The 27,434-nt window shown below is 33.1% G+C and overlaps 2 protein-coding genes and 1 long non-coding RNA gene across 3 annotated transcripts; 2 read left to right on the top strand and 1 right to left on the bottom strand.

Annotated features, from left to right (window-relative positions):
• The first annotated feature begins 376 nt into the window (after positions 1-376).
• Positions 377-3,049, top strand: LOC140046413 (uncharacterized). Its single transcript, XR_011844781.1, has 3 exons — positions 377-507; positions 713-801; positions 1,477-3,049. It is a non-coding gene; the product is annotated as an uncharacterized lncRNA (long non-coding RNA).
• A 1,350-nt stretch (positions 3,050-4,399) lies between these two features.
• LOC140046695 (transient receptor potential cation channel subfamily M member 3-like) lies at positions 4,400-19,503 on the bottom strand. Its single transcript, XM_072091403.1, has 20 exons — positions 19,140-19,503; positions 18,705-18,869; positions 18,185-18,388; positions 15,756-15,942; positions 15,471-15,639; positions 15,238-15,376; positions 14,850-14,922; positions 13,874-13,974; positions 12,962-13,150; positions 12,464-12,614; positions 12,099-12,264; positions 11,549-11,686; positions 10,928-11,279; positions 9,948-10,076; positions 9,124-9,378; positions 8,551-8,728; positions 7,610-7,739; positions 6,873-7,060; positions 6,651-6,783; positions 4,400-6,501 (listed from the first exon to the last, which is right to left on the bottom strand). Exons 1-20 carry the CDS (start codon positions 19,323-19,325, stop codon positions 5,733-5,735), a joined length of 4,002 nt encoding a protein of 1,333 aa, XP_071947504.1. The 5' UTR covers positions 19,326-19,503; the 3' UTR covers positions 4,400-5,732.
• Positions 19,504-22,075: 2,572 nt separating this feature from the next.
• Positions 22,076-26,653, top strand: LOC140047924 (bridging integrator 3-like). Its single transcript, XM_072092954.1, has 6 exons — positions 22,076-22,162; positions 22,573-22,627; positions 22,715-22,755; positions 23,201-23,396; positions 24,048-24,230; positions 24,898-26,653. Exons 1-6 carry the CDS (start codon positions 22,155-22,157, stop codon positions 25,186-25,188), a joined length of 774 nt encoding a protein of 257 aa, XP_071949055.1. The 5' UTR covers positions 22,076-22,154; the 3' UTR covers positions 25,189-26,653.
• The last annotated feature ends 781 nt before the right edge of the window (positions 26,654-27,434 follow it).

Here is a 27,434-nt window from a genome sequence, read left to right as displayed (position 1 = left end):
AACACTGAATAGGCTACAACAAACATTCATTACAAGAAAAAAGAATTACGATCACTTTAAAAATTCGATAAATTGTTTCAACTATACAGGCAGTCGATACGGATAACATTGAATAACGCACATAATCTTATTTTAAACAACATCTATCCTTTTTTTAATATATTTTATGATTCCAATGTTACAATGTACAGTTTCTTCATAAATAATTAATAAATGCGTTTTATCAACGTTAAGGTTTTTAATTATACCGCAAAATGGAATCTAAGGAAGCGTTACATCCCGTTTATATTTTTTCAAGGGTAAATAGCCCTGTATAATTGTCATATAGATCGTACTTTTGAAGCCAGGGCATCCGGTTATCACGTTATTCTATCGTACTGCGAGCAGTGAAAGTGACAAGGAGAGACGAAGTGACAAATATAAACATGAAAAACATTTTATTTATAGTTTTGGTGGCTTGTTTGCTCGTATTCCAAGCACAGTGTAAGGAAAAGGTTCCCGTGGCTGGTAAGTTTTAATATATTACGCGTCGTATACGCATAGTAGGCCTACATAATAATATTGAGTTTAAATAATATACTTAGAGATCGTGGGCTATGACTGGTTCATATATCGCATATAATCAGACAACATGTAATAATTTTCCTCTAAGCGTACATAAACATAAGGTGGAGGGAAGTAACTTTATATTATTATTTTACGGTCATTTTAGACAATTACTGCATTAGATGTCGAGATCATAACGAATTAGAAGAAAAAATATTGGATTTAAAACGAACAGCACACAGCCTTAGTAAAAGAGTAAGTTTATTTGCATATTTGTTTGAAAGTGTCCCGACTGTCCACCTGGCTAGCTTGGAAACAATAATTGAAGTAACATACCTAAGTACGTAATGTCATAGTTCAAGGCTTGGCCAAGACGTCGTGCGCAGGAATGAATAATACGCGAAAGGAACATCATCATAAACAAATTTCAATTACTTTATTCAACTTTAAACTATTTAATACAATAAATTAAATTAATTACACCCCGTGAGTTTAGCGGTAACGTTTACACACGCGACGCCGTTGTATCACCTGTCATACTGCACACCTTGTTAATTACATGCAAATTATATGCAAAATTTGGCCCCCTCTATATCGAGTATGAGTATGAGTAAATCAATAGAGAATATCCCAGATGAGGAGAGTGGTGATTTGTTTAACAAACTTGTTCGATGATAACATCAAATAAATACAAATTGAAAGATAGAGTAGGTCTTACATTAAAACAAATACTGTATTACTAATATAAAGAGAAACAAGACAAAGCATGAATTAAACGAAATAAACGTTTGAGGCAGAGTCGTGAGACCGGTCACGAGCGAGACAAACATTTTAATCTAAGTTATCCTTGTCTCTTATAGTTTATAGAGAAAATTAACATCTACATAAACTACATAGTAACGAATAATGGTAATCTTTTTTTAATTTTAGTACAAAGAAGTTGAGAAACAGATTCGTAACTTAGAAGACTGTGATTGTGTATCGAAATAAATAAAGTGAAGGTTGACATTTAACGACATTCGACACGGTAGTACAGCAACGATCAAGTCGTGTTTATAAAAGGATAATTTTATATAGGAAATGATTGTGGGGATGACGTGTAGCGGCATCAGAACAAAAGGACCGTGATGAAACTATAATGAGTTTAATAAATTTTATACATCCATAATTGAAGCATAGAGGAATTAGTTAATGTTAAAATAATCCCTCAATGGTTGGATCAAAACTATTTTACTGGTTATTATTGTATTATTATGAAGGCCTAACTGACCATTTTAGGGTTTAAAAAGTAAAATAAATGTGTACAAAATCGTCTATCTCACAATATATCACATACATTGAATAAATATATAGTCCTACAATATAAATATCTAGTATAAAATAACACGAAATGTACCAATCTAATATAGCCACACTAATTCGTGTACTGCATTTGAACATATATATCCATCTTGGTTTTATTAGTTTTAGCAGCGTAACAGAAAACATAACCAGACGGACACGTGCTTGCCCTATTAAAAAGAACGATGATGGAATGTATCTTTATTTTCGCAGTGTCTGAAAGTACATAGGGCCTATTTGTAATAAAAAACGTTATAATAGAATAATTCCAACATGATAATAAACTACATTTAAAATTGGACGGAAACATTATTTGTATAATGTTAAATGAACGATAAACTAGAATGCATATAAGTTTTACAGGCATATTCAATAATACTACTTATTTTTAAACAATGATCGAACGGAAATTTTTTTGCATGTTATATCTTTATTTTCTAAGTGTTTGAAACTACATAGGTATTTGTAATAAAAAACATGTTATAATAGAATATTTCCAACATGATTATAAACATATTTGTAAAATGAACGATAAACTGCAATGTAAGTATACCTATACTTTCTTATTGTAAGTTGTACAGGCATATTCAATAGAATATTATAATACTTTGATCGGACGTAAAATTATTTGCATTTTGTACTGTTTAAAAGAACGCGTGGAATGTATACTATTTTCGTATCGGTTCAAACTCATGAAATAACTAGCATGCTTTTAATAGAATAATAATTATTAACATAAATTACTTCTAAACTAAATGTACTGTATTAGTATTATTATTATTTGTTTTATTAATCAAACCTATTAGCCTGGGTGCAGAACAATTATTATACACATTTGCGGGGAAAAAGTATAGGAAAATTTTTTTTTGGTTTTTCTAATAGAGTATACCATATAGAATGTCAGAAAAAAAATCCCCATCTCAGGGTCTTGGGGAAAATTTTTTATGGCACTTTTAAATTTTGGCCTATATAACACACACAAATTCCTATTAACACACACAAAAACCTATATATATGGGATAGGGAAAATCAATTAACAGTTTTTGTTACTTGCAGTTGTGTTTTTATGATTAAAATTAGTAGAGGCTTACTTTAATAACTACTTCTCATAGTAGTTGATGAATCAAGTCGATACGATGACATCATCATGCCAGAATCCAATATGGCGTCCAATTTAGTGGGAAAAACAGGGTATTGCTAAACCCCCGCAAACCCCTGGAAACCTCTAAAAAAACATAGAAAACCCCACCGAACCAACATAAAAGTGATTGAATCATGGAGTGTACGGCCCACTGGATATGTTCATGTTAAAAAAAATTTAAAATTTCCACTGTTAACTACTTATTTTTGGGTTAAAACATAATTTTTTTGTTAAAAATTAGCAATCATTTTTTACCAAAAATGATATTTTACCCCAAAAATAAGTCGTTAACAGTAGAAATTTTATTTTTTTTTAAACATGGATATACCCAGTGAGTCGTACACTACATGATTCAATCACTTTTATTATGTTGGTTCAGTGGGATTTGCTATGTTTTTTTTTAGGTTTGCAGGGTTTAGCAATCATTTTTTACCAAAAAATGATGTTTTACCCAAAAAATAAGTAGTTAACAGTAGAAATTAATTTTTTTTTAAACATGGATATACCCAGTGGGTCGTACACTACATGATTCAATCACTTTTATGTTGGTTCGGTGGGGTTTGCTATGTTTTTTTTGGAGGTTTGCAAGGGTTTGCGGGGGTTTAGCAATACCCTGTTTTTTCCGCCAAATTTGACGCCATATTGGATTCTGGCATGATGATGTCATTGTTATCGACTTGATTTATTAACCAATATTAGAAGTAGTTATTAAAGTAAGCCTCAGCAAATTTTAATCATCATAACACAACTCCAAGTAAAAAAAAACATGAATTGGTTTTCCCTATCCCCTATATAGGTATTTGTGTGTGTTAATAGGCATTTGTGTGTGTTATATAGGCCAAAATTTAAAAAGGCCGTAAAAAAATTTCCCCAAGACCCTGGGATGGGGATTTTTTTTCTGACATTCTATATGGTATACTCTATCAGAAAAATATAAAAAAAATTTTCCTATACTTTTTTCCCGCAAAATTTGTACTGCACCCAGGCTATATAGCCTATATATAACCATTTTAAATGTAAAAAAATGTAATTAATTGAGTTCTGGACACGGAGTAGAAATTCAAGGAGTTATAATTGTTCTGACACTAGAAATTCAACAGGTTGATGATGACAGCAGAACTGTGGTTTCGTTGCGTGATGATAAGAATTGCCTATATTGCGTCTAAACTAAATTTGTTAGTAATTACTATTCATTATCACATTGCGTTATTGGTCCAACCGACTTAAATGTATAACAATTTTAAATGTAAATATTTTCAATTGATTTGTGGACAGAGTAGTGTTAATATTGTTATAGGTAACTTTTACAGTAAAATTTATAATTGTTTTTAAAATATATGTAATGTTAATTTACTTAATGAATGTGGTTTAAATCAAGGTGAAAACCTAAATGTTTAACATTAAACATAAATGTACATTTTAAATAATCTCAACTAGTACAAAATGAGTACATATTGTCACATAAATTACTATATTCATACAGCGATATTAAAAGACATAACATATTGCAGACTCACATGAAAGACAATGAAGTTAAATAGTTCATTCAATAAAAAGGTAAATATTTCAGTATATACTAAGCAGATATGTAGCCTTCTGCATATTAAATACAGATGCTAAACAGTTGTAGAAATGTATTTTGTTCTAAATAATAGCATTACAGTATTAAAATTCTACTATAACCATGTGCTCTTCTCTAACTGCCATAGTAATTTGTCAAATAATAAAAAGACTTAAGCTCTGTCTACAATATCAAACTGAGTGATGAGCCCAAATATGTTCGTGATATGATGTCATCGTGTCCATATATAAGCAAATCACATTTCACATAAAGTTTGATAGTGTAGACAGGGCTTAACATTGTGCTTGCTACAGGCAGTAATGATTATTGGATATCTTTCCCCTACTATTTATGGCAGTCCTGACACATTTACAAACTTCACAAGTTATAAAATGTAAAATTAAAGCTATGATAAAAATGCATATCGTATAAATAAACTATTACAAATCACAAGCATGTTTGCTCACACACATATCAATGTTATGAAAGTAGAAAGACAAAAACTATAAAATTTACTGCAAATAAAAAAACGACATAATTACAATATGATTTTACTGACACATATCTATTGATTTCTTTAAAAAACAACACAAGAACTTTCCCTGAGATTTTTCACATAAAAAAACTTAATTATACTATATTATTGGCACACTGTGATAAAAAATAAGGAGTAAAATCAGACAGAAATTGTTATTGTTTTTGAAAGTAAGATTTGTCGACATACATAAAGCTTGGTTCCCACTAGAACGTAACGCAAGGACGTAAACGCAACGCAAGCGTTTTAACCAATGACAAGCGAAGTTATAGACAGTTAGCAATCACAAGCGAATAAGCCATCCCTTGTGATTGGTCAATTCACTTGCGTTGCGTTACGTCCTTGCGTTGCGTCGCTAGTGGGAACCACGCTTAAGCAAGGATTCTTGATAATATGGTTCATAATACAGCTGGTTCCTTAAACATAGAAGGCAAATTAAGACAATTGGTTTCAGAAGGTGCGGTCACATAGTAGAGTTTGTTTATTGAGTTGTTCTGTACACAAAGCACATAGTATACTAATTATTGTATGACTTATGTTATTCAGATAAAAGACGTAAATAGAATCGAGTGATGACCTACATTTTCTCATATGGTACTTCTATATTTTCAAAGACTTTTTTTTTCTAGAAGATGTTCAATTCTTTCCAACATTTGCTTGTTTCCTTTCGAATCCTCCTCCAGCTTTAGCAGTCTAGCCTGCACCAGTTGCATCTGAAGATCAATTCCTCTCTTCAGATCTACAAATGCTGTAGCCTGCTGTCTAGCAATCACCTGCAGATTTGACAAACTACTTTGCACCACGTTTTCATCAAAGGTGAGGCTAGCTTGTTCCACGTCGCTACCGTCTAAGAATGATTCTTCACTTTTGATGTGTTCGGGAATAGGAAAACAATCAGAATCATTTAGTTTCTTTGATCGCTTAAACTTGCGTCTTTTTTTCTTTGTATGCTTAAGAGCGCCATCAAATTCATCGATCAACGATGATGAGGATTTCTCATGGGGGTAAAGAAGACCAACCTGATTGTGGATTTCATTATCTCTGGTTGGTAATTCTTTCTCTTCAAGTTTCTTTGCATCGTCTTGTGTCTCGTCTTCGATACGTAATTTCTGCAACTGTGCATTATTCCGGTTTATACCTTCAATTACCATTCCTGAGTCTCTAACTGGCTGTTCATTACTTGGTATTTCTTCAAGTTTGACCTTTGGTGTGTAGGGTACATCGTTCTCAGGAAGTTTGTGAGAGTAACTTGAAAATCCTTCTCTCAGTGGCAGCTCAATCTGCGATGTCTTCCTTTTCATACTTTTGTTCAAATTCACAAAATGTTGATGAAAATCATCTTTAGCATTTTCCGACTGTTTGATTGATTCTTCAAGCCTGTAAATTAAAAAGAATTAATTTTAGTGCTTTTTTGTAAAATGCAATTAACAAATTAATTTAAATAAAACTCAAAACATATCTTTGTGATATTAAATAGTCCAAGTAATCACAACCTATAATTTTGTATTCTAAAGTATTTTCCTTACTTTTTCTCAATTCTATCAACTTTTTCCGTCACTTGTGAGCTTTCAAAATTTGCTTTCTTGCGACGGTAACTTGCAGCACATTCTTTTTCAAACACTCTTAACTCAATTTTCTTCTTTGGATTGTATAATGGACCTTTAAAAAGCAATATAAGTCGATATTAATACTGAGAAAGACTAACTTTGTTTCCAATATAAAGGAAAACATTAAAGAAAGATAAATACCTTTTTGAACGAATTCACTGCATGATATATTAATCATTCTATACATCCATGAGAGAATCATAAAAAAATGTTGAAATATTATAAAGGGCGCTGGAATAGCTGGTCTGTCAGCATACTCCATCACCAATGCATACAGTTCATACCGCCATATCTGAAGTGCCTTGCTTTGGACTTCATCAAATACAAAACTGAGGTGAAAATCAAATGCAAAATGGTATAACTTAGGCTCTGTCTACACTATCAAACTTGTGACAACAAAATGTGATGTGCCTATATATAGACATGATGATGTCATATCACTACAATATTTGGGCATATCACTAATATATTTTGACCACACTTTTTTGGACGCTGTTAAAGAACCAAAATAATAATGACAGTAATGGTCTTCTGGAATATACTGAATATCTGTTCACAATAATACAAATGTACTGTACCTGATTTACAGTCAACTTTAAAACCAGAACTCTCTTGGCCAGTGGCCTAATATGTCTGGTTTTCCAGAAATTCATGTATTCCGAATGTGTTTTTAATGGTAAAAAAAGAATTTTTGATGTTCTGTACCTCAAGAAAAGTCTGGTTTTGGGAGAGTTTTAGGTTTTCAAAAAGTCTGGTAATTGGAACACTCAGCTGTACTTTTGACTAGTCCTATATTACATATGGTGGTGATAAATGCAGTGATGTAGTTCTATACCCTATTTGTTGGTCCTCTAGCCCAGTAAAGCACCAATTCTCACCTGAATATTGCAATCAGTAGGTTCAACAGCAGCACATTTCCTATCAATAAATAGATGACTAGAAATACAGAAACTAAAACGTGTTTCTCAGGACATGGGTGAAGTTTATCAGCAGGGTCGTCACTACAATCTTCAAGCTTGCCTACAAAAAGACAGACAAAATCAGAAATCTTTATGTGATGTCTGCTGTGTATCTATGTACTGTACTGTATATTCTTTAAACATATTTTTTGTCTTTGTAAATCAAAGATTACATTATAGATTATTAGCTACTGTATTAAACCTGTTAACTGTGTTAAACAATCATTGGGACTGCTGACTCTTGTAGTTACAGTAATCATATTACTTTAGCAGTCCCTGACCAATTTCATCTTTGTACATTGTATATGTTTTGTTGGTCGAATAAATAAATGAAATGAAATGAAATTGTGAACTAAATAAAAACAGAAAAACCACTCCTTTTGGGCAACCCTATTCAGGAGACACCTCTAAGAAGACCCCCTATTACGGGACACTTTCATGTGCAACGAACAAGGGACAATGTATGTTTAACACTACAGCTGTCCCCTGAATAGGTATCTATAATAAATGTATTAAACAAAAAATGTTGCTTAAACATGTATTGTCCCCCAAAAACGAATGAAGATAAATTAAATCAGACTTTGAATTATCTTGTAGTTTTAATAAAGTAATCACTTCTGTAGAAAAAAAACCCAAAAACAAAATGTTTTCACTTACAAAATAACATAATAAATGATTAATTAAAAAAAAAATCATTTTGCTTTAAATTACAGTTTTTTTTCAGGTAAATCAATTTGTGGAGTGGATAACTATTATATTATTCAACAACAACAAAATGTAATTTTTCAGGCGGACAATACATCTTCAACATGCTTATAAGTACACAATTCAGTAATATTTATTTTAAGTAAAAAACTTACCATCAACTGCAACCTCCAGAAATAATTCACCAAGAATCTGGAAGTAAGGCATGTAAAAGATACCAACAATGGCCTCAGAAACGTTTGTTTGATTGGGAAATAGAAGAGATTGACTAGCTACACCATAGCCAACCATAAATACAAGCAAGATACAGAGAAAAAATATCAGCTCACGAATCTGCAAAAGTAAATGTTATCTCAACTATTAGCAATGGTAATACAGTACTGTATCTATTGCACAGTATCATAGGCAAATACTGCGATACAGCATCACATATGTGACAAATATATCAACTTGAAACTAGTATGGGTCCCACAGGTGATGCATACTGTACTGCAAGCAAGCCTATAAGACTTGACATGATTGATATGCCATAATGTGGAGAATAGGGTTTTTTCAATGTAAATTAGAATGGTTTAAAACTGTAAGAATGAATGTAAATAGTTAGAGAAAGCTTACAGTATACCACCATATATTCTTCACAATTTACTAGCATTCTAAAACTTACTTTTCCAAACAAAAAATAGACATTAAGTTATGTTCAATATTTATAAACAATTAATATTCCATACCATTTTTCTTATCATAACCATCTTAGGACCAAGATTAGTACTGACAGCATACATCCTAAGTAGCCTGACATAGAATAAGAAACAGCTGGCAGAGTAACACCCCTTGGCAACATGAATCCACTCTACGTTGGTCCAATGTAGACCAAAGCCAAGACAGGCTAGGCTCAGCATTGCTGCATCTATCCAATTCCACACACTACGTTTCCACTGACGAACTTTCTGATACCACGTCTCAAACTCATTTGGTATTGCCAACTAAGGTAGAGAAGAACAAAGAACAATTATAAACATAAACAATTATTAAACTGTAAAAGACTGAATTCCGTAATCTAATTGTAACCCTGGGTTATTATTCTTTGATTGTTTTTTAGGGTGGGTTACTATTAGAAGAGGGGTTACTATTAGAGTAGTGGGTTACTATTATTACTAATCTTAAATTAGGCACTGAAAATAGTACCCACCATCAACTTTTCCGGTCAGCAACTCATAGTAAAATAATAAAACAATACGAATAAACAAATTTGGTTGAACTCTAACTTTATTTTATAAACTCAAAAACACTCCTCCCCCACTCCCGAGATCAACATGCATTATCTCCTTATTAAAATACGGCTGCATCATAAGTTTTTGTGACTCTAATAGTAACCCCCATGGGTTACTATAAGAGTAGTGGGTTATTATTAGAAGGGGGGTTACTATTAAAGTGTGGAATTTAAGACAACTTTTCTTATGGCAAACATTAGGAGTAAACGATCAATAAATTTGCTCAGTAAAATCCTATATATAAATAATAAATTAAATAAATATTGTCGTTTATTATTTACCTGTCGAAATTCTTCAATAATAAGGCTACAAATCCATATAAATAAAGCGACTTCATAACGTGACGGCTCTTGTTGAAAATCGAAGATTAACACGTAGCTGAACAGTAAAAGTAACATCAAATATGTAATCTAAAAAAGAAAAGATATAGCATATGTTTATATTCATAATTTATAATGTGAGTGAGAATTGAAATGAAATATTTTATTTATACTGGGTGACCTCTTCAGTCTGGTCTCCCAGAGGGCCCAGTTATGATCAGTGGATGTTTGTATACTAGTACACCTGGGTAACCCCTACTCGTCTTGAAAGATGCACTAGTAACTTTAAAGTGGACATGAGCTAGAGTAGGTGTGTACAGACTCATTCAATATAAGTTTTATAAATGAAAACAGACAACAGTAAATGCAAACAATGTTCATCCTACATGTTTTTCCATCTTTAAGATAGATGTTCTAAAGCCAGACAATGAACAAATATTGAATAACGAAATATACATGTACAGTACTTTGGTGTGAGTATACAGCTCTGTCTACACTATCAAACTTTATGTGACAACAAATGTGCCCATACTGTATATGGATATAATGATGTCATATCACTACCATATTTGGGTATATCACTACTATATTTGGGCACATCACACATTTTTTGTCAAACTAGTTTGATAGTGTAGACAGAGCTTTAGATAGGCTATGTTCACCTCTTGAGACCCACAGGCAAGTTATGCCACATAGACCAGAATGGTATTCAAGTCCTACTTTGACCAATCATATCCAATCTAACTTCAAACACTTGGACAGATGTTTACTAAATTGTATAGCAGTGATTACTTATTCTTATACTAAAGACATTTCTTCTCAACTCGAATTCCTTTTTCATTTTAGGCTTTTTTGTATATTTTTTAGATTTTTTGAAGATCGTGCCACCTGAATTTAGTGTATGATTATTGCAAATTTAGTAAAATTAGAAATAATCCTACCAATCCCGCAAAGAACTTGGTTACCGGGGCATTGTAGAACATCCACACTTTCTCCCGCATTGTTTTTGAACCAAAATCCTTCCTGTACGGAATCACCGTCAACAGTAGCGGTACAAGCAAAACAAAGAACGCTTTCCTTGACGAACACCGCATTCCATCCATCCAAATGTTCTGGATGACAGCCTGAGCACATGGACGGGAAATAAATTCTTCTGCTTCTGACTCGGCAGCAATGGTCAAGGTGTTCATACCTCCCCACTGCTGATGTGGAATCTCTATCATCATCTGGGCTAGATCTTCATCAGTCTCATAGCACTCATCAACTACACAGATTGCAAGTTTCTCAAATTGCCTGAAACAAAAGGATATATATGTACATATTTAATGTGAATTACAGAAATTAAAATAGTAAAACGTACTGTAAATGTAACAGACAAGATAATCATTTGACAATTATAATTGTGAATAATTGTTCAGTATTTAAAAGAAAAAAAGAAAACTTTTTTTTCAATGCTTCATAAGGTTTATCGCACATGGTGGTAAGGGTTTGAGACCAAACGCCACAACGCATACGTACAAACAACAACTTAACCCTTCCCATTATGCATTGTGCATTATTACCTTGAGTTTTCAAGAAGCTTAAGTTTGTCATCTGGATCTTGTGCTCTTTTTGACATTGAACGTAACATTCTTGATGCTACGATGGCTAAACAAACTGGGTCTTCTCCTCTCTCCCAGAAGAATTCTGCTAAGTCCATCCTATTTGGAAGTAAACCACATACAAATGACGGTACTTTATTCAATCATCAAAACTACTACATAAAATTAAAATGCAAATACAATCCTGCTACAGTAGATTCTGCTGAGTCAAGTGGCTTATATACTGTATATTATATATTTGATAAAAATATGTAAACACCAATTAGCAATATAATACAAATTCACAGGCATAAACTCTAAACCACCTAGTGATACTCTGGAATTCAATTAGTTAGGAAGAGTGAATAGTGAGAAAAAAACAAGCATAACCAGGATTCTAAACCTGAAATCCTTTTACCATTTGGCTCGAGCTTCATGATATGGTTTTTAATACGAATATAAACTAAATAAATGAAAATCACTATTTGTATTAAAATATTTCAACACTACCAAAATAGATTTTTAAACATACCTGCCAACTAAAACTGCCCACAAGAAAAGCTCTCTGAAAGGTCGTGGAAAGTGCATGCCAGGGTTAACAAGCTCAGCTACCGAGAAATTCTCACCTATAGATAACTGTTCGTTGTTTGACGTTACGTTTAGAAACTCTACCTGAGCGACGTAAGGAAGCATCAAACCTACAAAATAAATGTTCTTCCGTGATATACATAATTACCAAATGTTTTAAAAAAGGACAGAGAGAAATTATCAGTGTTCATTGTAATGCTGATGAAGAAATACAAATTACAAAGATGATATGATAATGATATTGATAATACAGTTGATGATAAATGATGATGATGAACATGGACAATGATGGCAATTTTTGTTGATTACCTGATAAGCATGTTGACATTGCTACAAGTGCTTTACACTCCGGTCCAATTGCACTAATGTTGCGATCGTGATTGTACAAAGGTGCTTCATGTGCTCCCATTAATGAACGGATTAATTTTCGAACATGATGCAGGTAAAACGGATCAGCTAACTGAAAAAAGAAATATTAACAATGCATTAAACATCCTCTGGTTGAGACATCACCCAGATGCTCCTATGTCAAACATACAATTGATTGATGATGTAATAATCATAAAATCTCTGAAATTATAGAGATTAAACATTTTTTTTAGAGAGTAAAATCACATTCTTTTATTAAACAAGAATCTGAAGAGGCCTACATACTGTATTGACACTAACAAGATTGGTTCTACCACAAATTGTTTATAGAGAACAGAACACTCCAGTAGGAACTTGTTATTGATCTACAGTACCTCCATACAGGGTCAAAAGTAATTAATTAGTGGACCTTTTGATTTTTATAATTTATATTCTTACCTCACCACGAGTTATGTCCACTATAAACGTGCGAAAAAAATTGTTTGTTTCGGCTTTGTTATAAAGGTCACGTAGTCTGGAAACTGTCAGATATTCCTTCATGATTGCACCCTTTTCTAGAAACAGTTCTAAGAAGTCAACTCTGTTCTCCATCAAAGCCTGAGTCACAAAGGTGTCAAGACTACCAGGCTAAAATTACAGAAATATCAAAGTTACAGCATTCAAATATGAAAAAGTATATAATTTAAAGCTCTGTCTACACTATCAAACTAGTTTGACAAAAAAAGTGATGTGCCCAAATATGGTAGTGATATGCCCAAATATGGTAGTGATATGCCTAAATATGGTAGTGATATGACATCATCATGTCCATATATGAACACATCACATTTGTTTGTCACATTAAGTTTAATAGTGTAGACAGAGCTTAAGATAGCAGTTAACTATATCCTAAGAAAAGATTTTTAATAAAATTATGGATATTTCGATTTGCAAAATGCATAAGAGTCGTTGATTCTCGTCTTGACCTACATGTAGAACCCACAAGACCTGTGTCAAGGAATCTAGTGAAGAAGCACATATCAACACATACACACGTTGAATTAATTAAAATCAAAAACTCTCTAACATCGATTTATAGAAGTCATAGAACTTGTGGTAATTCCAGTAGACAGTAGAGACACATGGATACTGTAAAATATTCTTAAACATAGTACTACAGTATATGATTTATCAATTTTAAATGTTTGAGGTTAAAACAAGATTGATGATGCAAGGCTTACAACAAGATATGAACTGTACTGAATATAGTTGTAATGGTTAAAACCAGTAAAATATGGTGTGATTTCATGTTTTACCTTTAATAATTAAACAATATAGTAAATATGCATGCAAAGTGTTTTTAGTACTTACTGGCCAATCATTAATACCACTGAAAATCATGCTCTCAGCAACATCTACTCGGCCCCATGATAGAGCTAACTTCAGCTGGGATGTGGGGGAAGCAGTCTGGCCTAGAAACATGACGGGAGGGAAAATTCACAGCATGGAAATGAGCATGACAGTGATATGAGTGAAAACAGTGAACAAACATGCATAAGACAAAAGTTTCCTGTCGGAAAATTGATCTACAAAATTTATTGAACACATCAAAAAACAGAATAATAATCAGTAGACATGGAGTAGTTTAGTTTTCTAAAATAATTATCCGATGGTAAGATTTATACTACAGTATTCATGGACTTACTGTAAATCAGAATAAAATCCATTAAAGGGTACTGTAGGCACTCACATTTTAACAAATAGAGAGTTCTCTGGATTGAAATTCGATGGGCGATCTTCTTTGTAAAAGGCCAACTCAGACAGCGTCGTATAACGAGGCCTGACAAAACTTTTTGACTCGTCAGTGTTGTCTAAGTTGAATCCCGACTATGCCCAACGCTTGACATAGCGTCGAGCATAGTTATTAGGTTGTCAAGAGAACTTTAAACATGTTTAATTTTCTTCCGACGAGACGACTCGTCTGGCCTCGTTGTACGATGCTGTCTGATTTGAATCCTGACAAGACAGGTCGTCTTGAGATAGCGTCATGAATAGTTATTAGGTCGTCAGGAGAACTTTAAACATGTTTAATTTTCTTCAGACGAGACGACTCGTCTGGCCTCGTTGTATGATGCTGTCTGAGATGGCCTTAAGATGAGGGTGGAAATTGGTAAAAGCTTGTGTGAGGTGACATAACATTTACCATGGTGAGTGGCAATGAATACAGTAATTGTTACAAAATGCTCTTTTTCATTAGGAACTGTGATTGTTAACATGGAAGATGCAAGTGGTCTGTTTTCTGTGTTTTAGTACAATATTATTATCAAAACTATTACATTTAATTTACCTTTGAGTAGAGCTTTGAGTACAGCTAAATCAAGATCGGCTTGTTCCCCCGCATCCATACTAAAAATGGTAATCTTTAAAAGAATAATAAATCAAAGAATTTTATTTCATCCAAAAAAGAGGGGCTTTAATAGAGAGGTTGGAATTTAAAGTCTTCGTTATTTATATATCGGAATATTGAGGGCATTTTTTTGTGTGATTGCCAATGATTATGTACAGTATGTCAACTACTTAGACTGTTCCATGTTGATTTTGAGGGTTGGCAGATGTTTGTTGCATCGAAGCAGAGTTTCACAAAAGAGATAATGTTTCAATATATAGAATATAAAGTGTTTGAATACTATTAAGTTATAAATATTAATATTTTGAATAATTAATATGTTTCTTACCATTGATTCGTGTTCCATAATAACATCAATAGCTTCTTTTAGTTTTGGTATCATGTGATGATCTTTACTAATGCGACACACAGTGTGTATCCTATCATGTACTATACTTTCCAACGAAGGCTTTAGTTTTCGTACACCACTATGAAAATAATTAAAAATGATAATTTACATTGAATTATTAAACAAGCAGTAATTCAGAACATATGTTTTTATTAGAGAAAGTCAAAACTTACTCAATAGAGACACAATTCTTGTTAGCAAATGCAAGCAAGTCGGCTGCTCGGCCTGTACCTTCACAAAACACAACAGGAGTTTTCAGTAAAACAGCTTCTCTTGTAGCTAAGATTGTGTCCATACCTCCCTCAAGGCAAACCTTTACCACAGGAATACCTAGACCAGACTCTGTGAAAATGTTCAAATGATAGATTTTATCACATTCTATTGGCACATCACATTCTCTTAGTGTAGACAGAGCTTTACAATAAACTTATACACAAACTACAAAAAAATTAAATTACCCATTTCATTTTGAGTAAACTTTGGCGCTCTCATCGTCTCTTCCAGCCTAGCTCTGAAGGCAACGTCGCATCCATACATCCTGGTACCATCATCAATTAGAAGAAAGTGTGTGTGGTGTGGATCTAACGAGACTGGCTTCCCACGTTGTATGATGGGGTTAACTTTGTATTGAGCTGGATAAAGACCCTGTTAAATCAAGCCATCACATACGTACTTAAATCATATCTCATTGTACTTAAATCATATAAATCTCTAATAAATTATGTAGAGATAAATTCTAAGGTTAATACACTAACATGAAATATTATCAGCAAATTAAACATAATTTTTCCCTCGTTTCTTAATAGGGTGTTCCCTGAAAAGTGTTTCCCAAAAGAGGGGTTCAACTGTATTCATGCAAGGCAATTTAACAACAGGATGTTGAGCTCCAGAGATCAAAGGGTTTATCTGTGGCTGCAACATGCTCCTTACCAGATACTGAGAATATGTACATAGTACAGTACTGTTGGTATTTGTCGCAGCCAGACATAAGATCAAAGAACTGTTACAAGTTCATATCTTGTCAAGGCAAGCTCAATGTCCTGTTGTTAGATTGCCTTGATTCATGTGAGGCTTGGCATCTTACAGTACTGACTACAAATCATGTACCATAACCTGCGTTTGTCGCGCGTGTAAAATATGTGTAATTGCCGCGTGCCTGTATTTGCCGTGTGGACCATGACGTCATCACTTTGTAGCTTTTTACTGGTAAAATATGGAACTCCCGGTACGACGCCCGCGACAACACACACGTGGATATCAGTTCTGTTTCTATTGTTTAGGCCTACCATCATATTTATGTAATCTGAACCTGCCCGTTACTGTATGTAACAAAGTTTCTTTTTTCTCTATTGTTAGGCAAACAATAAATAAGAAAGTTTATAGAATTCATGTAAATTGTTTTTCATCGGGGTTTTGTTTAGAGTTCACGTCGTATTATTTTATACAGTATAATGTGAGGCGTACAGCGAGAAGTGTACAACAGCAGGGAGGCTAGGCTAGAATAGAGAGCTACTGTACCTAAGCCCCTCCACAAAAAAACATATTTAGCGATCTTTAATAGGTGCCTAGGTCAATAAATAGCCTAATAATAGTAATATTATAAAATGATGTTTCCTTGTATTTTCATAACCGTAAGCCAAATATTTAAATTAAAATACAGAGCTAGTGTTTTAGGCCAAGTACATAAGGATTCCCGTACATAACTGTGAATGGGTTTTTCCGCCGCTCGGTGTAGAAAGTCAAATTATTACGTTCTTCCAACACGTTTATTAAATGTCTTTTAGTATATTTCTATCTAACATGTCTGCATTGTATACTTGCTTTATAAATTCTCTGCTTATGAAACGACTTAATAAGTTGCTAAATTGACGTTTAAAGCAGATATTTGTCTGACATCAGCCCATGTTTATAATGAAAACAAAACAGGGTTCCGAAAATGGCACAGTCCAAAATGAGGTGTGCAATTAAATAATATCAACGTAAACATATGCGCACGGTATCAGGGCTGTAATTATAAGAGAACTGATTTTCCCTGGACGGGAAATGGTAAAAACTTGTATTTATTCGACCTCGCTTCTCTCTCGCTCTGGCTGTGTTCGGAGGATCGCTCCAACGTGGTTTCGTGGAGCGATTAATGGTCCAGTCCGTAACAGGGGTGTACATTAGTTACCGCGCTAAATACATGCATGTCAATACTGGCGTTGTAATACTATATAAATTATTTCCTCCCCGACGGGGAATGGTAAAACCTTTATGTTATTATTTGGCCTAGCAACTGTGTGTACTCAATGGATGAACTCTACAACGTGGTGCGTACAGAAAGTACGTCATTCGGCCACCAGCGACGATCGTGTTTTGAAAGATATTGTTAATGGGTCTTTTCTACCTTGTTTTTTTTAATGAGTTTTCTCAAATACTTAATAAATATAACTTAAAAATATATATAAACAAACTCTGAAAGCAAACTAGGCCTAGAATAGTAGTACTGTAGTGTAGTAGGCCTACTAACTAGCCTAGGGTAGTAATACTAATAGTATTTTATATCACATTCACAGACATAATTGCATCATGGAGGTTAATTTTTACCTCCATGATTGCACTATGATAAATAAATCGATTTTTTATTTCAAATAGGCCTATATTTTGTTATATAAAATGCTGTTATCCTGTACTGTAATTCCAGTTATTGTCTGTTTGATGATAATAATATATGAACAAAACATCAACAAGTTATAAATGCAGTTCGCTGCAGTTGAATTACTCAATGCAGTAATGCATGAGTGAATATGGACAGTATTGTTAGTACCTAATTACACGCGAGTCACGCGTTTTTCACACCCGTGTAAAATGTGTGGGCTTGGTATATGATATGTAGTCAGTACTGTACCTCTCCCTGTTTACCAACAAGTGACTGCCAGTTCTCTACATAACTCCAGGGTGCAACACCAAGGCAGAGAATCGGTGCTCTTGATTGACCTCTGTTTGAAATCCATCTCATCGCTTGACCCTCTTTAACTGCTTCGCCAACTGCCTTGTGAACTCCGCAATTTACTCCAGTGCTAATTATCCACGCACCTACAGTTTGTGCAGCCTAAAAGTTAATCAGTTAATCAAATCAGTTAATTTTAACTGCATTCCATATCAGGTATCAAATTTTGGTTTACTTCAACAGTAAGTAAGAAGTAAGAATACTACAATACTGTTGTTTTACATATACAAACATTGACCTGTTAAGCCTAGACTACACTAGCAAACATTAACAAACTGTGAGTTTGGAACTGTTCAGAGAAATTTGTGGTGCCTGTCCATAGAGAATGTCATTTTGGAGATCTGAATAATCACAAATGGAAATCACTGTAAAAAGAGTGCTCCTTGGAACCAGGTTCTTATAAGACTACCATAATTACCTTGACTAATCCTCTGTTAAATGTATCTTGATCCTGTTTGCTCAATATGAAGTTCTTGGTGCCACCTGCTACGGAAATAGCAAGATGTGGAATAGGCATCTTCCAGTGCTTTGACAATAGATTCAGTACATGTTTTGGGTGGGTATCGTTAGAGATGCGAACATACTAAACAAAGAAACAAATAAAAATGTTTCAATTTATACTGATGTTAAGCTCTGCCTACACTATCAATTTAGTGTGATGTACTCAAATATGGTAGTGATGTGCCCAGATATGGTAGTGATATGACATCATCATGTCCATATATGAGCACATCACATTTTTTTGTCACATAAAGTTTGATAGTGTAGACAAGGCTTTAGAATCAGAATTTGAATATAAGAACTTGGCAGGCAAGTATACAAACAAAGCCAACAAACTACACACATTTGCAACTCTAGATGATGATTCCAATCCAGTTAAAAACTCAATCTTCCCAAATGCATCTGTTGGAAACTTTTTGACATCTCTCTGTACATCCCAAGCATTCACATCAAATTCACTCTGTATGCTGAGGTTGTCTCCTTGAGGTTGCAGTGCAATTTTATGATCACTTGTTGTCTGCGTTGAGCTGGTGCACATTTGAGGGCGTATTGCTTCTCCTATATGCTCATTCCTCAGCCTACCACAGCAGCATCTGAAAGAAGTGAGTACAAGGATGAATAATTAGTTTTCTACAATTAATTTAATTATTAAAGCCCCATTTCCTACATTTTTTTAGATCTAATTTAAGGTCACAATGTAAAAATAAATACTATATGGTCCTATTGCAATAACTGATTTTGTCTTGAAAACAGTTAAAAATGTCACGATTCTAATAATTTAAGTGGCCCGTTATAAACCCAACATGCATTGCGCGCGGATTGGTATTTTCCTTTTTCTTCTGTGATTCTCACACTTTCAATCGATCATGAAGGCCAAAACAAATGGAAGAATTGTAACTTTTCAGTGAAAATACAGGGTTTTCCCCAAAATGAAATTCTTATCATTAATATTAAAACTGGTAAATAAAACCCTGTTTTTAAAAGAAGCTAGAGAAGTACCTGTACTTTAAATCTATATCTATCTCAGAAAAAATACCATGCTTCATTTAAAAAATTAAAAATCTGCATTTACTTTCTATCCTTGTTCCCTGCTTGTGGAACATATCTTGCACACTCCTTCTTAAAAAATGTCGTGGCAATCCAACTTCTCTTTTTAATATTTTTCTCCTACAGAAAATTGAAATAAAAATACTATTTTTTACTTAACAATATATTGTCCTCCTGAAAACATATTTGTTTAAAGTCACATTAGTTATTCATTTTGACCAAAAATTGGATTATTATTTACCTGAAAAAAATGTACCGGTAATGTAAAAAAAAAAAATACTTAAATTGTCTGCCAGACAAAGTAATATTAAAGTTATTCACTTTAAGTCGAAAATTCGAGCCAAAAACAACAAGTTTACGTAATTAACAGGTAAATTAATTTAATTACATTTCGTCTGGAAAATTGTCGCGAGCGAAAGTAAACAAAGATTTCAAACCACGAGTATGCATTATGCATGATGCTAATTAGGATTGTTTACAACTCGTCATGGTTGAGAAGGTGTTTTCAAACAGATCTCGAGGAAATTTTATGATTATGCATACAGAGTAGCCAAACAAGGGTGTTACGTAATGACATATGTTTTAATCGAAAACTTTGACTGGAAGTTAAAGTTATTTTTTGAACAAAAAATCGTCTGTATTTGAGTTAAATAATTTTTTTATACTAATTTTTGGTGAAAGTTAATAACTATTATGATACTTCAAAATGATTCACTTTTTTTCGAAATATTTTTTTAAACATTTTTTTGGGATTAGTCAAAGGGACAATACATCTTTAAAATAAAATTTCTTTTGTCTATTTATAATTGATAAAGCATAAATATTATGCACTTGTCAATTGTATGACCCACTATACAACCCCCGGGAGAGGTGCGTCATGGGTGCGTCATTTACAAATAAGGGGTGCGTCAAAAAACCTAGATGGTACGTCACATCAATGAACAAGGTGTGTCAATGTCCGTCACTTTACCACCCACCATATCATAAACAACATGGTCACAGTGCGTCAAAATGGGTGCGTCATGGTCACCTAAAGGTAAGTCACATTTTTTACGCACCGGTGCGTCATGGTATTCAAAGGTATGACGCACATCGGACAAATGACGCACCTCTCCCGGGGGTCGTATAGTGGGTCATACAATTGACAAGTGCATTACTATGCACATAAAACACTGTGCTTACCAATTCTGGGATATCTACAACGCTGTGAGTAGATTCTGTTTCGCTGTCTTCAGGAACGTTAATACTGCTTTGACTTCTGCGTCTAATACCCCGTGTACTATGATTCGCTTTTCGCAGACTTTTCTTAACATTCCGTTTTACTAACACACCATCACTTGATGGGTGAACCACATTGTTTTTATGCAAGAAGTCCATATTCATTGATTTAATTCATTTCTAAAATAAAAACAAATTGTGAGGATTTCAAGATATCACACAATAGTAGGCACTGAAATATTTTCAAATACTTTTTTAGATTGAATTTAGGCCTATTACTTCCTACACCATATTCATTGAAACAATAATTGAAGAAACACATAGACGTGCAGTGCCAGTAGCCTCAAATGTTTTACGATTAAGGTATCACTATCAAAAGTATAGGGTAATTCATATGTTATGTGGGATTCGGATTAATGATTTGAAATTCTGCACAAGGATTTCATTGCGGAATTCATTTATATAAAAAAATATTAGAAATTTACCATTTTTGGGGGTAATTTAGGCTTTTAGTAAACCCACTAACTAGCACTACGTAGGACTACCTACTTTTATAAATATACAATTACTGTACTAGCCTACTAGTACTACTCCAGACCTGGTCCTAGTATACAGTATGGCAGTGACCTGTGGTGCACACCAATTAATAACCAGCGGTAGGACCAGGGTCGTTCTCTAGTTAGGTAGCCTACTCAGCTCTACAGAGTGAGTGACAGGATGAATGAATGAGGCCGCCCGACCACCAACCAAACTAGCCTAGCTAGCTAGCCTAGTGGGAGAGGCTAGCTTTCTAGTTATTAGCTAATTATATCCGCCCTACTGCTATTTATTTTAAATTTAATTAATAGGAACGATCATATATATAAATCTTTGTCTTAAATTACTAATAAATTAATTTACTGTTTTAAATGCCAAAAAACATTTCTTACAATTGTTGTTGTTTACAGTGTGGCCATGGTTTTTATAAAAACGCCCTCTGTTTGCTTCCTTTGGATTTGGTTTAATGAGGGCGCTGCAGCAAAATTGATGATCAATCAAGCGTATTATTAGATAAAAACAGGGAGTTTCCGTCATTAAATGTCAACATATTTCTTAATATAAAATGAGCTGGTGAGTATTTTTGTTTCACAAATACCCATTTCATTCCAAGTATTCATAATACGGAGCTATTAGAAACAATTATATATACGATATAAGGCTATCAAGTAATACAACAAACTCCAGGCCTCTTCACCATATCAATCCTGCGGTGCCAGTTGCCTGAACCGGGCTGGGATGGGTCCGATGATGGGTGGGGTATAGTAGTAGGCCAAGGCTTATGATGGTCCAACTGTGTAGTAGTAATAGATATCTATATACCCTATAGGCTATTGGCCGTGTGTTTTTTTCTTTTTTATTACAGAACAATCAAACGTTTCTAAGCAGGTGTCCAAATGACTTATTTTATAATTTAAAATTAAATATTTAATAATAAACAGGCTATATTATCTAAATAAATCGTTTTCTTCTCAATTTTAAAGGTTTTCTTCATTTAGTCGCTTATCAACTCCAAAGAAGGCTGTCATTAGCAAAACAGTAAGTGTTTTATATTATGATTAAATGTTCATCTTCTATATAATTTAGCGTATTGTATTCTCTTAATATTCACTGATTTTTTTTCAGGATGAAAAAGCATTTGAAGATGAAGTACAGAAAATTGAAGTGTGAGTAAAAATATAATGTTGTATTTCTTTTCTTTCTATCTATTTCATATAATAACTGGACTAGTTATTGTTTTCAAAAACTAATGTAAATTGGAGAATAACCTGTGACTTGCAGCCTACTGGGCTGTGCACAAGTGTGGACGACATATACCACAACTTTCTTCTCCCCTATATGCCCTTCGTGTTAAGTGCTGTCACCAAGTGGTGCCTGTTTCTCTGTCCACAACAAGTTGGTTTGTAAACATCTGCAGATAACCATAAGAACGGTTGTTTTGTCATTATGTTGTCCACAATTATCATTTCAGTCATTCTACCCTACCCCTCTCTACTGTGTAGTGATTAACAGAATTTTCAAACAGCAATTCCTATACTACCCAGTTGCCATCTAGTTTAATGCTACTGTACGAAACCACCCTAAGTATTTAACTGTATTCTTTTACCATAGGCTCGATGAAGCTACCAAGAAACTATATAAAGATATGAAGAAATGCATAGACAGTATGGCCCAGTTGTCTAAGTTGCAGTGTCGTATAGGACAAAACCTGGCTGCAAGCCCTCTCTTGAACACAGAGGATGACTTTAAAGAATTTGAAGAGATGTATTCTAGTATATCAAGGGTTGATGAATTCATGGTACAATTTGTAAGTCTTAGGCTGTGTTCAGACTTTAAACTCAATTACATGTGTAACCTAAATTACTCTTGGAACTGACCAGACAAACTATTTACACAACAAAAATTTACTCAGCAAGGTTATATTTTATGCATCTTTTTACACTATTATTAAGGTCAAGTTGCTCCTGGTAAATCAGCTTTCGGTTTAAGGTGTAATTGAAAAATCCACCTCATGAGTTGCATTTTTTAATTAGTTTATCTCAAAATTTACACCACACACAACCATTACATGGGTAAATTGTAAAGTCTGAACAGGCTCTTAAAATGTAAACACGTTTTGTTTGTGGTTATCTAAGTACCTAGACCACTTTTCTTAGATATAATACCTTTATTGAAATTCTTTGATTAAATCAATTGTGGTGTTCATAAAGACAGGTTTAACTAACACCATTTGGTTATTTTCAATTGTTAAATTTAAATCCTGTATAGTGTATTGTACTGGATGCTTTGTAATTCATTTGAACCGGAGAATCAGAAGTTGCTAAATGTTTAAGGAACAGATTTGAACAATTTGACAAACAAGTTTGAACCACTAAGTGCTTTACATACAATCATTTCATACTATTCTATATCTGTGCTAATAAATTACTTTTTTTTATTGTGTACCTGTTCGTTTCAGAATGAAAATGCACAGCACTGTATGATAGATCCCATGAAGAAGTTTAGTGGTATTTTTCCTAGTGTGTATACAGCCATAAGAAAACGAGAACAATTGTTGCAAGAATATAGAAAAGCACATGCAAAAATGGAGAAATATCAGGAAAAAGAAAGAACAGGTCCAAACATTGTCAAATTTGAACAGGTACTAATGCTTCCCCCTTAATTATTATTAATTAATCTTTAACTGTCATATTACAGGAACACAATCAGTTTAGGAATATAAATAACCAATCTGCCCTCATTTTACCTATTTTAAGATATATTGTCCCCCTGAAAAAATATTTTTCTTGTTGATTATGTCATTTTAATGTCACATAATAGTTATTACTTTGACCAAAAATTGTATTGAAAAAAAAATTATTATTAAAAAACTGTAATTTAAAGCAAAAAAGTATTCAAATTGACTGGAAGTCCATGCGTTTTTGGTTGAATTTAACCGTTTATTTTGTCTTTTTTATAGTAGAAACATTATTTATTTTTCTACAGAAGTGATTAACTTGATTAAAACTGCAAAATGGCCTATTCAAAGTCTTTTTTTTTTATTTTTGGGGGGCAATACATCTAAAAGGGCCTTTCACACCTGCTCTGGTCAAGTTTACGCCAGATTATGCTTATAGTATTATCAACCTTTTGTTTGGCGTATTTTACGCATATTTGGTAAAGAGATTGGCGCATAGCTGTGTGGAGCATAGAGAAAAACGAAACATGATATTTTATTTGCCGGACCGGAGAAAGAAAGCAACTCATTTCAACAAATCTCAATTATAAGCACTAGTGAATACAGTAATATAATTTGTTTAACTTCTCAGGCTAAGAAGGCTTTAAATGCAGCAAGAGAAGACTATGAATCAGAACACAATAAACTAATGGAGGAGCTACCTCAGTTCTTTAATGGTAGAATAGAATATTTTCAGCCATGCTTTGAAGCCCTTATCAAATCACAGATCAACTATTACACAGAATGTTTCCACATATACGCTGAACTAGCAGCCCACCTGAAAGGAGAAGAGTTCTCTGTTATCGACGATGAAAAATATGAAGTTATACTCCAGCAAAAGTTATCTGATATCCGTGCTCTGTCAATTGTTATAGATGACTAAACTCCATTTGATGTTGAATCGGTGACCAAAGGCAGTATTTTGGTCCTAGTCCAGTTTGCAATGTTTAGTAATAATTAACCTAGACTAGCCAACCTGTTACTTTGTAACCTTTAAATAAGAGAATACCACCAGTTGCATCACTTGTACTTGTGTGTTACCTAAACCTAGTAAAATACAGGTAACTAACCTAGTAAACTACAGTTAACTAACTAACCTAGTGAAATACAGGTAACTAACCTGGTAAAATACAGTTAACTAACTAACCTAGTAAAATACAGTTAACTAACTAACCTAGTGAAATACAGTTAACTAACCTAGTGAAATACAGGTATCTAACCTAGTAAAATACAGTTAACTAACCTAGTGAAATACAAGTAACTAACCTAGTAAAATACAGTTAACGAACCTAGTAAAATACAGTTACTGTAGCTAACTAGTAAACTAGTATTAAATCCAACCCCTTTTTTTATATGTAGCTTTAAAATGTATACAAAAATACCTGTATTTTATCAGTAATAGTTCAATGCCAAGATGTAACATTTATTTTAAAATTGTGCAATGTCTCATTGAATCTGAAGGAAGATTCATTTTTTAATGGAGTGGGATGATTTTCCTGTGGGCGTGTAACGAATTCTACAAAATCTGACATAAGTAACCACCTGAGGTGTAGGTATTCTAAACGTTGATGGTGCTTTTAACTAAAATGTACAGGGACAGATTCAGAATTAGAAAGCAATGGATCGTAAAATGCTAAAAACATACTATTTTCCTACAATTTATTGAAAAATATGTATCCACCTTTGAAGTACTTAGTGAATTGTAGTGATTAATGCAGAGAGCAACATATTCAGTAATAACTAAATTAAATATTTAGTTCTGTGTTGGTAAAATATATTTTAACTGTGAATGTGCAATAATAGTCATTTTAACTTTTTAAGTAGATTAAGAATATCTACTGATTTTTATACATTTTAATTATACAAAAATAGAAGTTTAATTCAGATAGTATATTACTGTATTATTATAATGTAGTTGTTTTAAAAAATAAATAAATGGTAATACTGTATATGTTGTTTTATAGTGACCTACCTTTTTAGTATCCCGAGTAGGGTTGGGGTATCCCTCTTTAAGAATATTATAGTATTTTAAACCTACCATAGTGACAATTTCAACCTATTTAAATAATGAACTTTTACAGGTAAAATGATATTTACTATATGTGTAAACTTATATATTTTAACATTAAATTCTGAACTGGTTACGTATTAACCAATGGAGTAAAGAATAACCATATGTTTGGGAAAGACAAATATATTATATGTTTATGTAGGAGATTTTAATTGATTATTTGAAGAATATGTGACCAAAAAAAAGTTGAACCAACTGGAAAAGTATAATTGTAATTTGTAAACTGTTTGAGTGAATGTTGTATTTTGTTAATGTGCGATTTTGTCTACTAAACTGTGTAGGTATTTTTATTTATTAATAAATGTTTTATTGTCATTATATCTGAAATTTAAACATACCTTGTCTGTTATTATTATCGTCTGTCTGAACTGTTAATTATAATTTTAACTTTGAAAAAATGTAGTACTGTACAACAAGGATAGGATTCAAACCCATTCAGCACAACTCCCTATGTTGCAATTCTGCTGGGATATGCCTTATGGTAGTTACCAAAAGATAATAAACAAAAGGTACATTTATTTTAAAATTTTAAGAATTAAAATACACCAAGTTAAAGGATCAAAATACGAGTATATATAAATTACACCACTCTTTTTATTTTGGCCTGTAACCATTGCAATATTTTGAGAAAATTTAATTTATTAACTTGGTAGAAAATCCAACGGGAAAATCACATTTTATTATTTCGTTATTGTTTTCCACAAACATTTACATTGGTTTTGAAAAAAAAGAATGGTAGATTAAATGTTAATTTTTGTAGCGACAGAATTAAATTGATAATGACGCTGGTTAGTACATGCAAAGGAAACATTTAATCTGTTATTATTTCCGTAAAAAGCTTTTTAGTGTTTCATGATCCCGTTTTTTAATTATAAGTTCCGCGTCGTCCCAATCATGATTGAATATCAATTAGTGTACTCTGAACCAATCAAGTATCCATAATGCGCGCGCCTCTTTTGTCATGGTGAAGATATACAAGAGATCCGCATTTGATAAAATAGTTCGATGATTTTATATATTGCTTATTGAGAATAATTTTTAATAAACTGTACGTATTA

Source organism: Antedon mediterranea, chromosome 4 (assembly GCF_964355755.1).
Source record: "Antedon mediterranea chromosome 4, ecAntMedi1.1, whole genome shotgun sequence".
NCBI classification, from domain to species: Eukaryota; Metazoa; Echinodermata; class Crinoidea; order Comatulida; family Antedonidae; genus Antedon; species Antedon mediterranea.
This window is presented reverse-complemented; position numbering and strand designations above follow the sequence as displayed.

Bases quoted from the DNA above. Each gene is read 5' to 3' on its own strand.
- LOC140046695 (XM_072091403.1), bottom strand. From the start codon at position 19,325: ATGTGCACCAGCTCAACGCAGACAACAAGTGATCATAAAATTGCACTG. The intron at 14,923-15,237 runs GTAAGAAACATA...ATTCTTTTAAAG, and splicing joins TTATGGAACACGAATCAATG to ATTACCATTTTTAGTATGGA. The intron at 13,151-13,873 runs GTAAGTACTAAA...CTGTAATTTTAG, and splicing joins GTGGTATTAATGATTGGCCA to CCTGGTAGTCTTGACACCTT.
- LOC140047924 (XM_072092954.1), top strand. The intron at 23,397-24,047 runs GTAAGTCTTAGG...TGTTCGTTTCAG, and splicing joins ATGAATTCATGGTACAATTT to AATGAAAATGCACAGCACTG. The intron at 24,231-24,897 runs GTACTAATGCTT...TTAACTTCTCAG, and splicing joins ACATTGTCAAATTTGAACAG to GCTAAGAAGGCTTTAAATGC.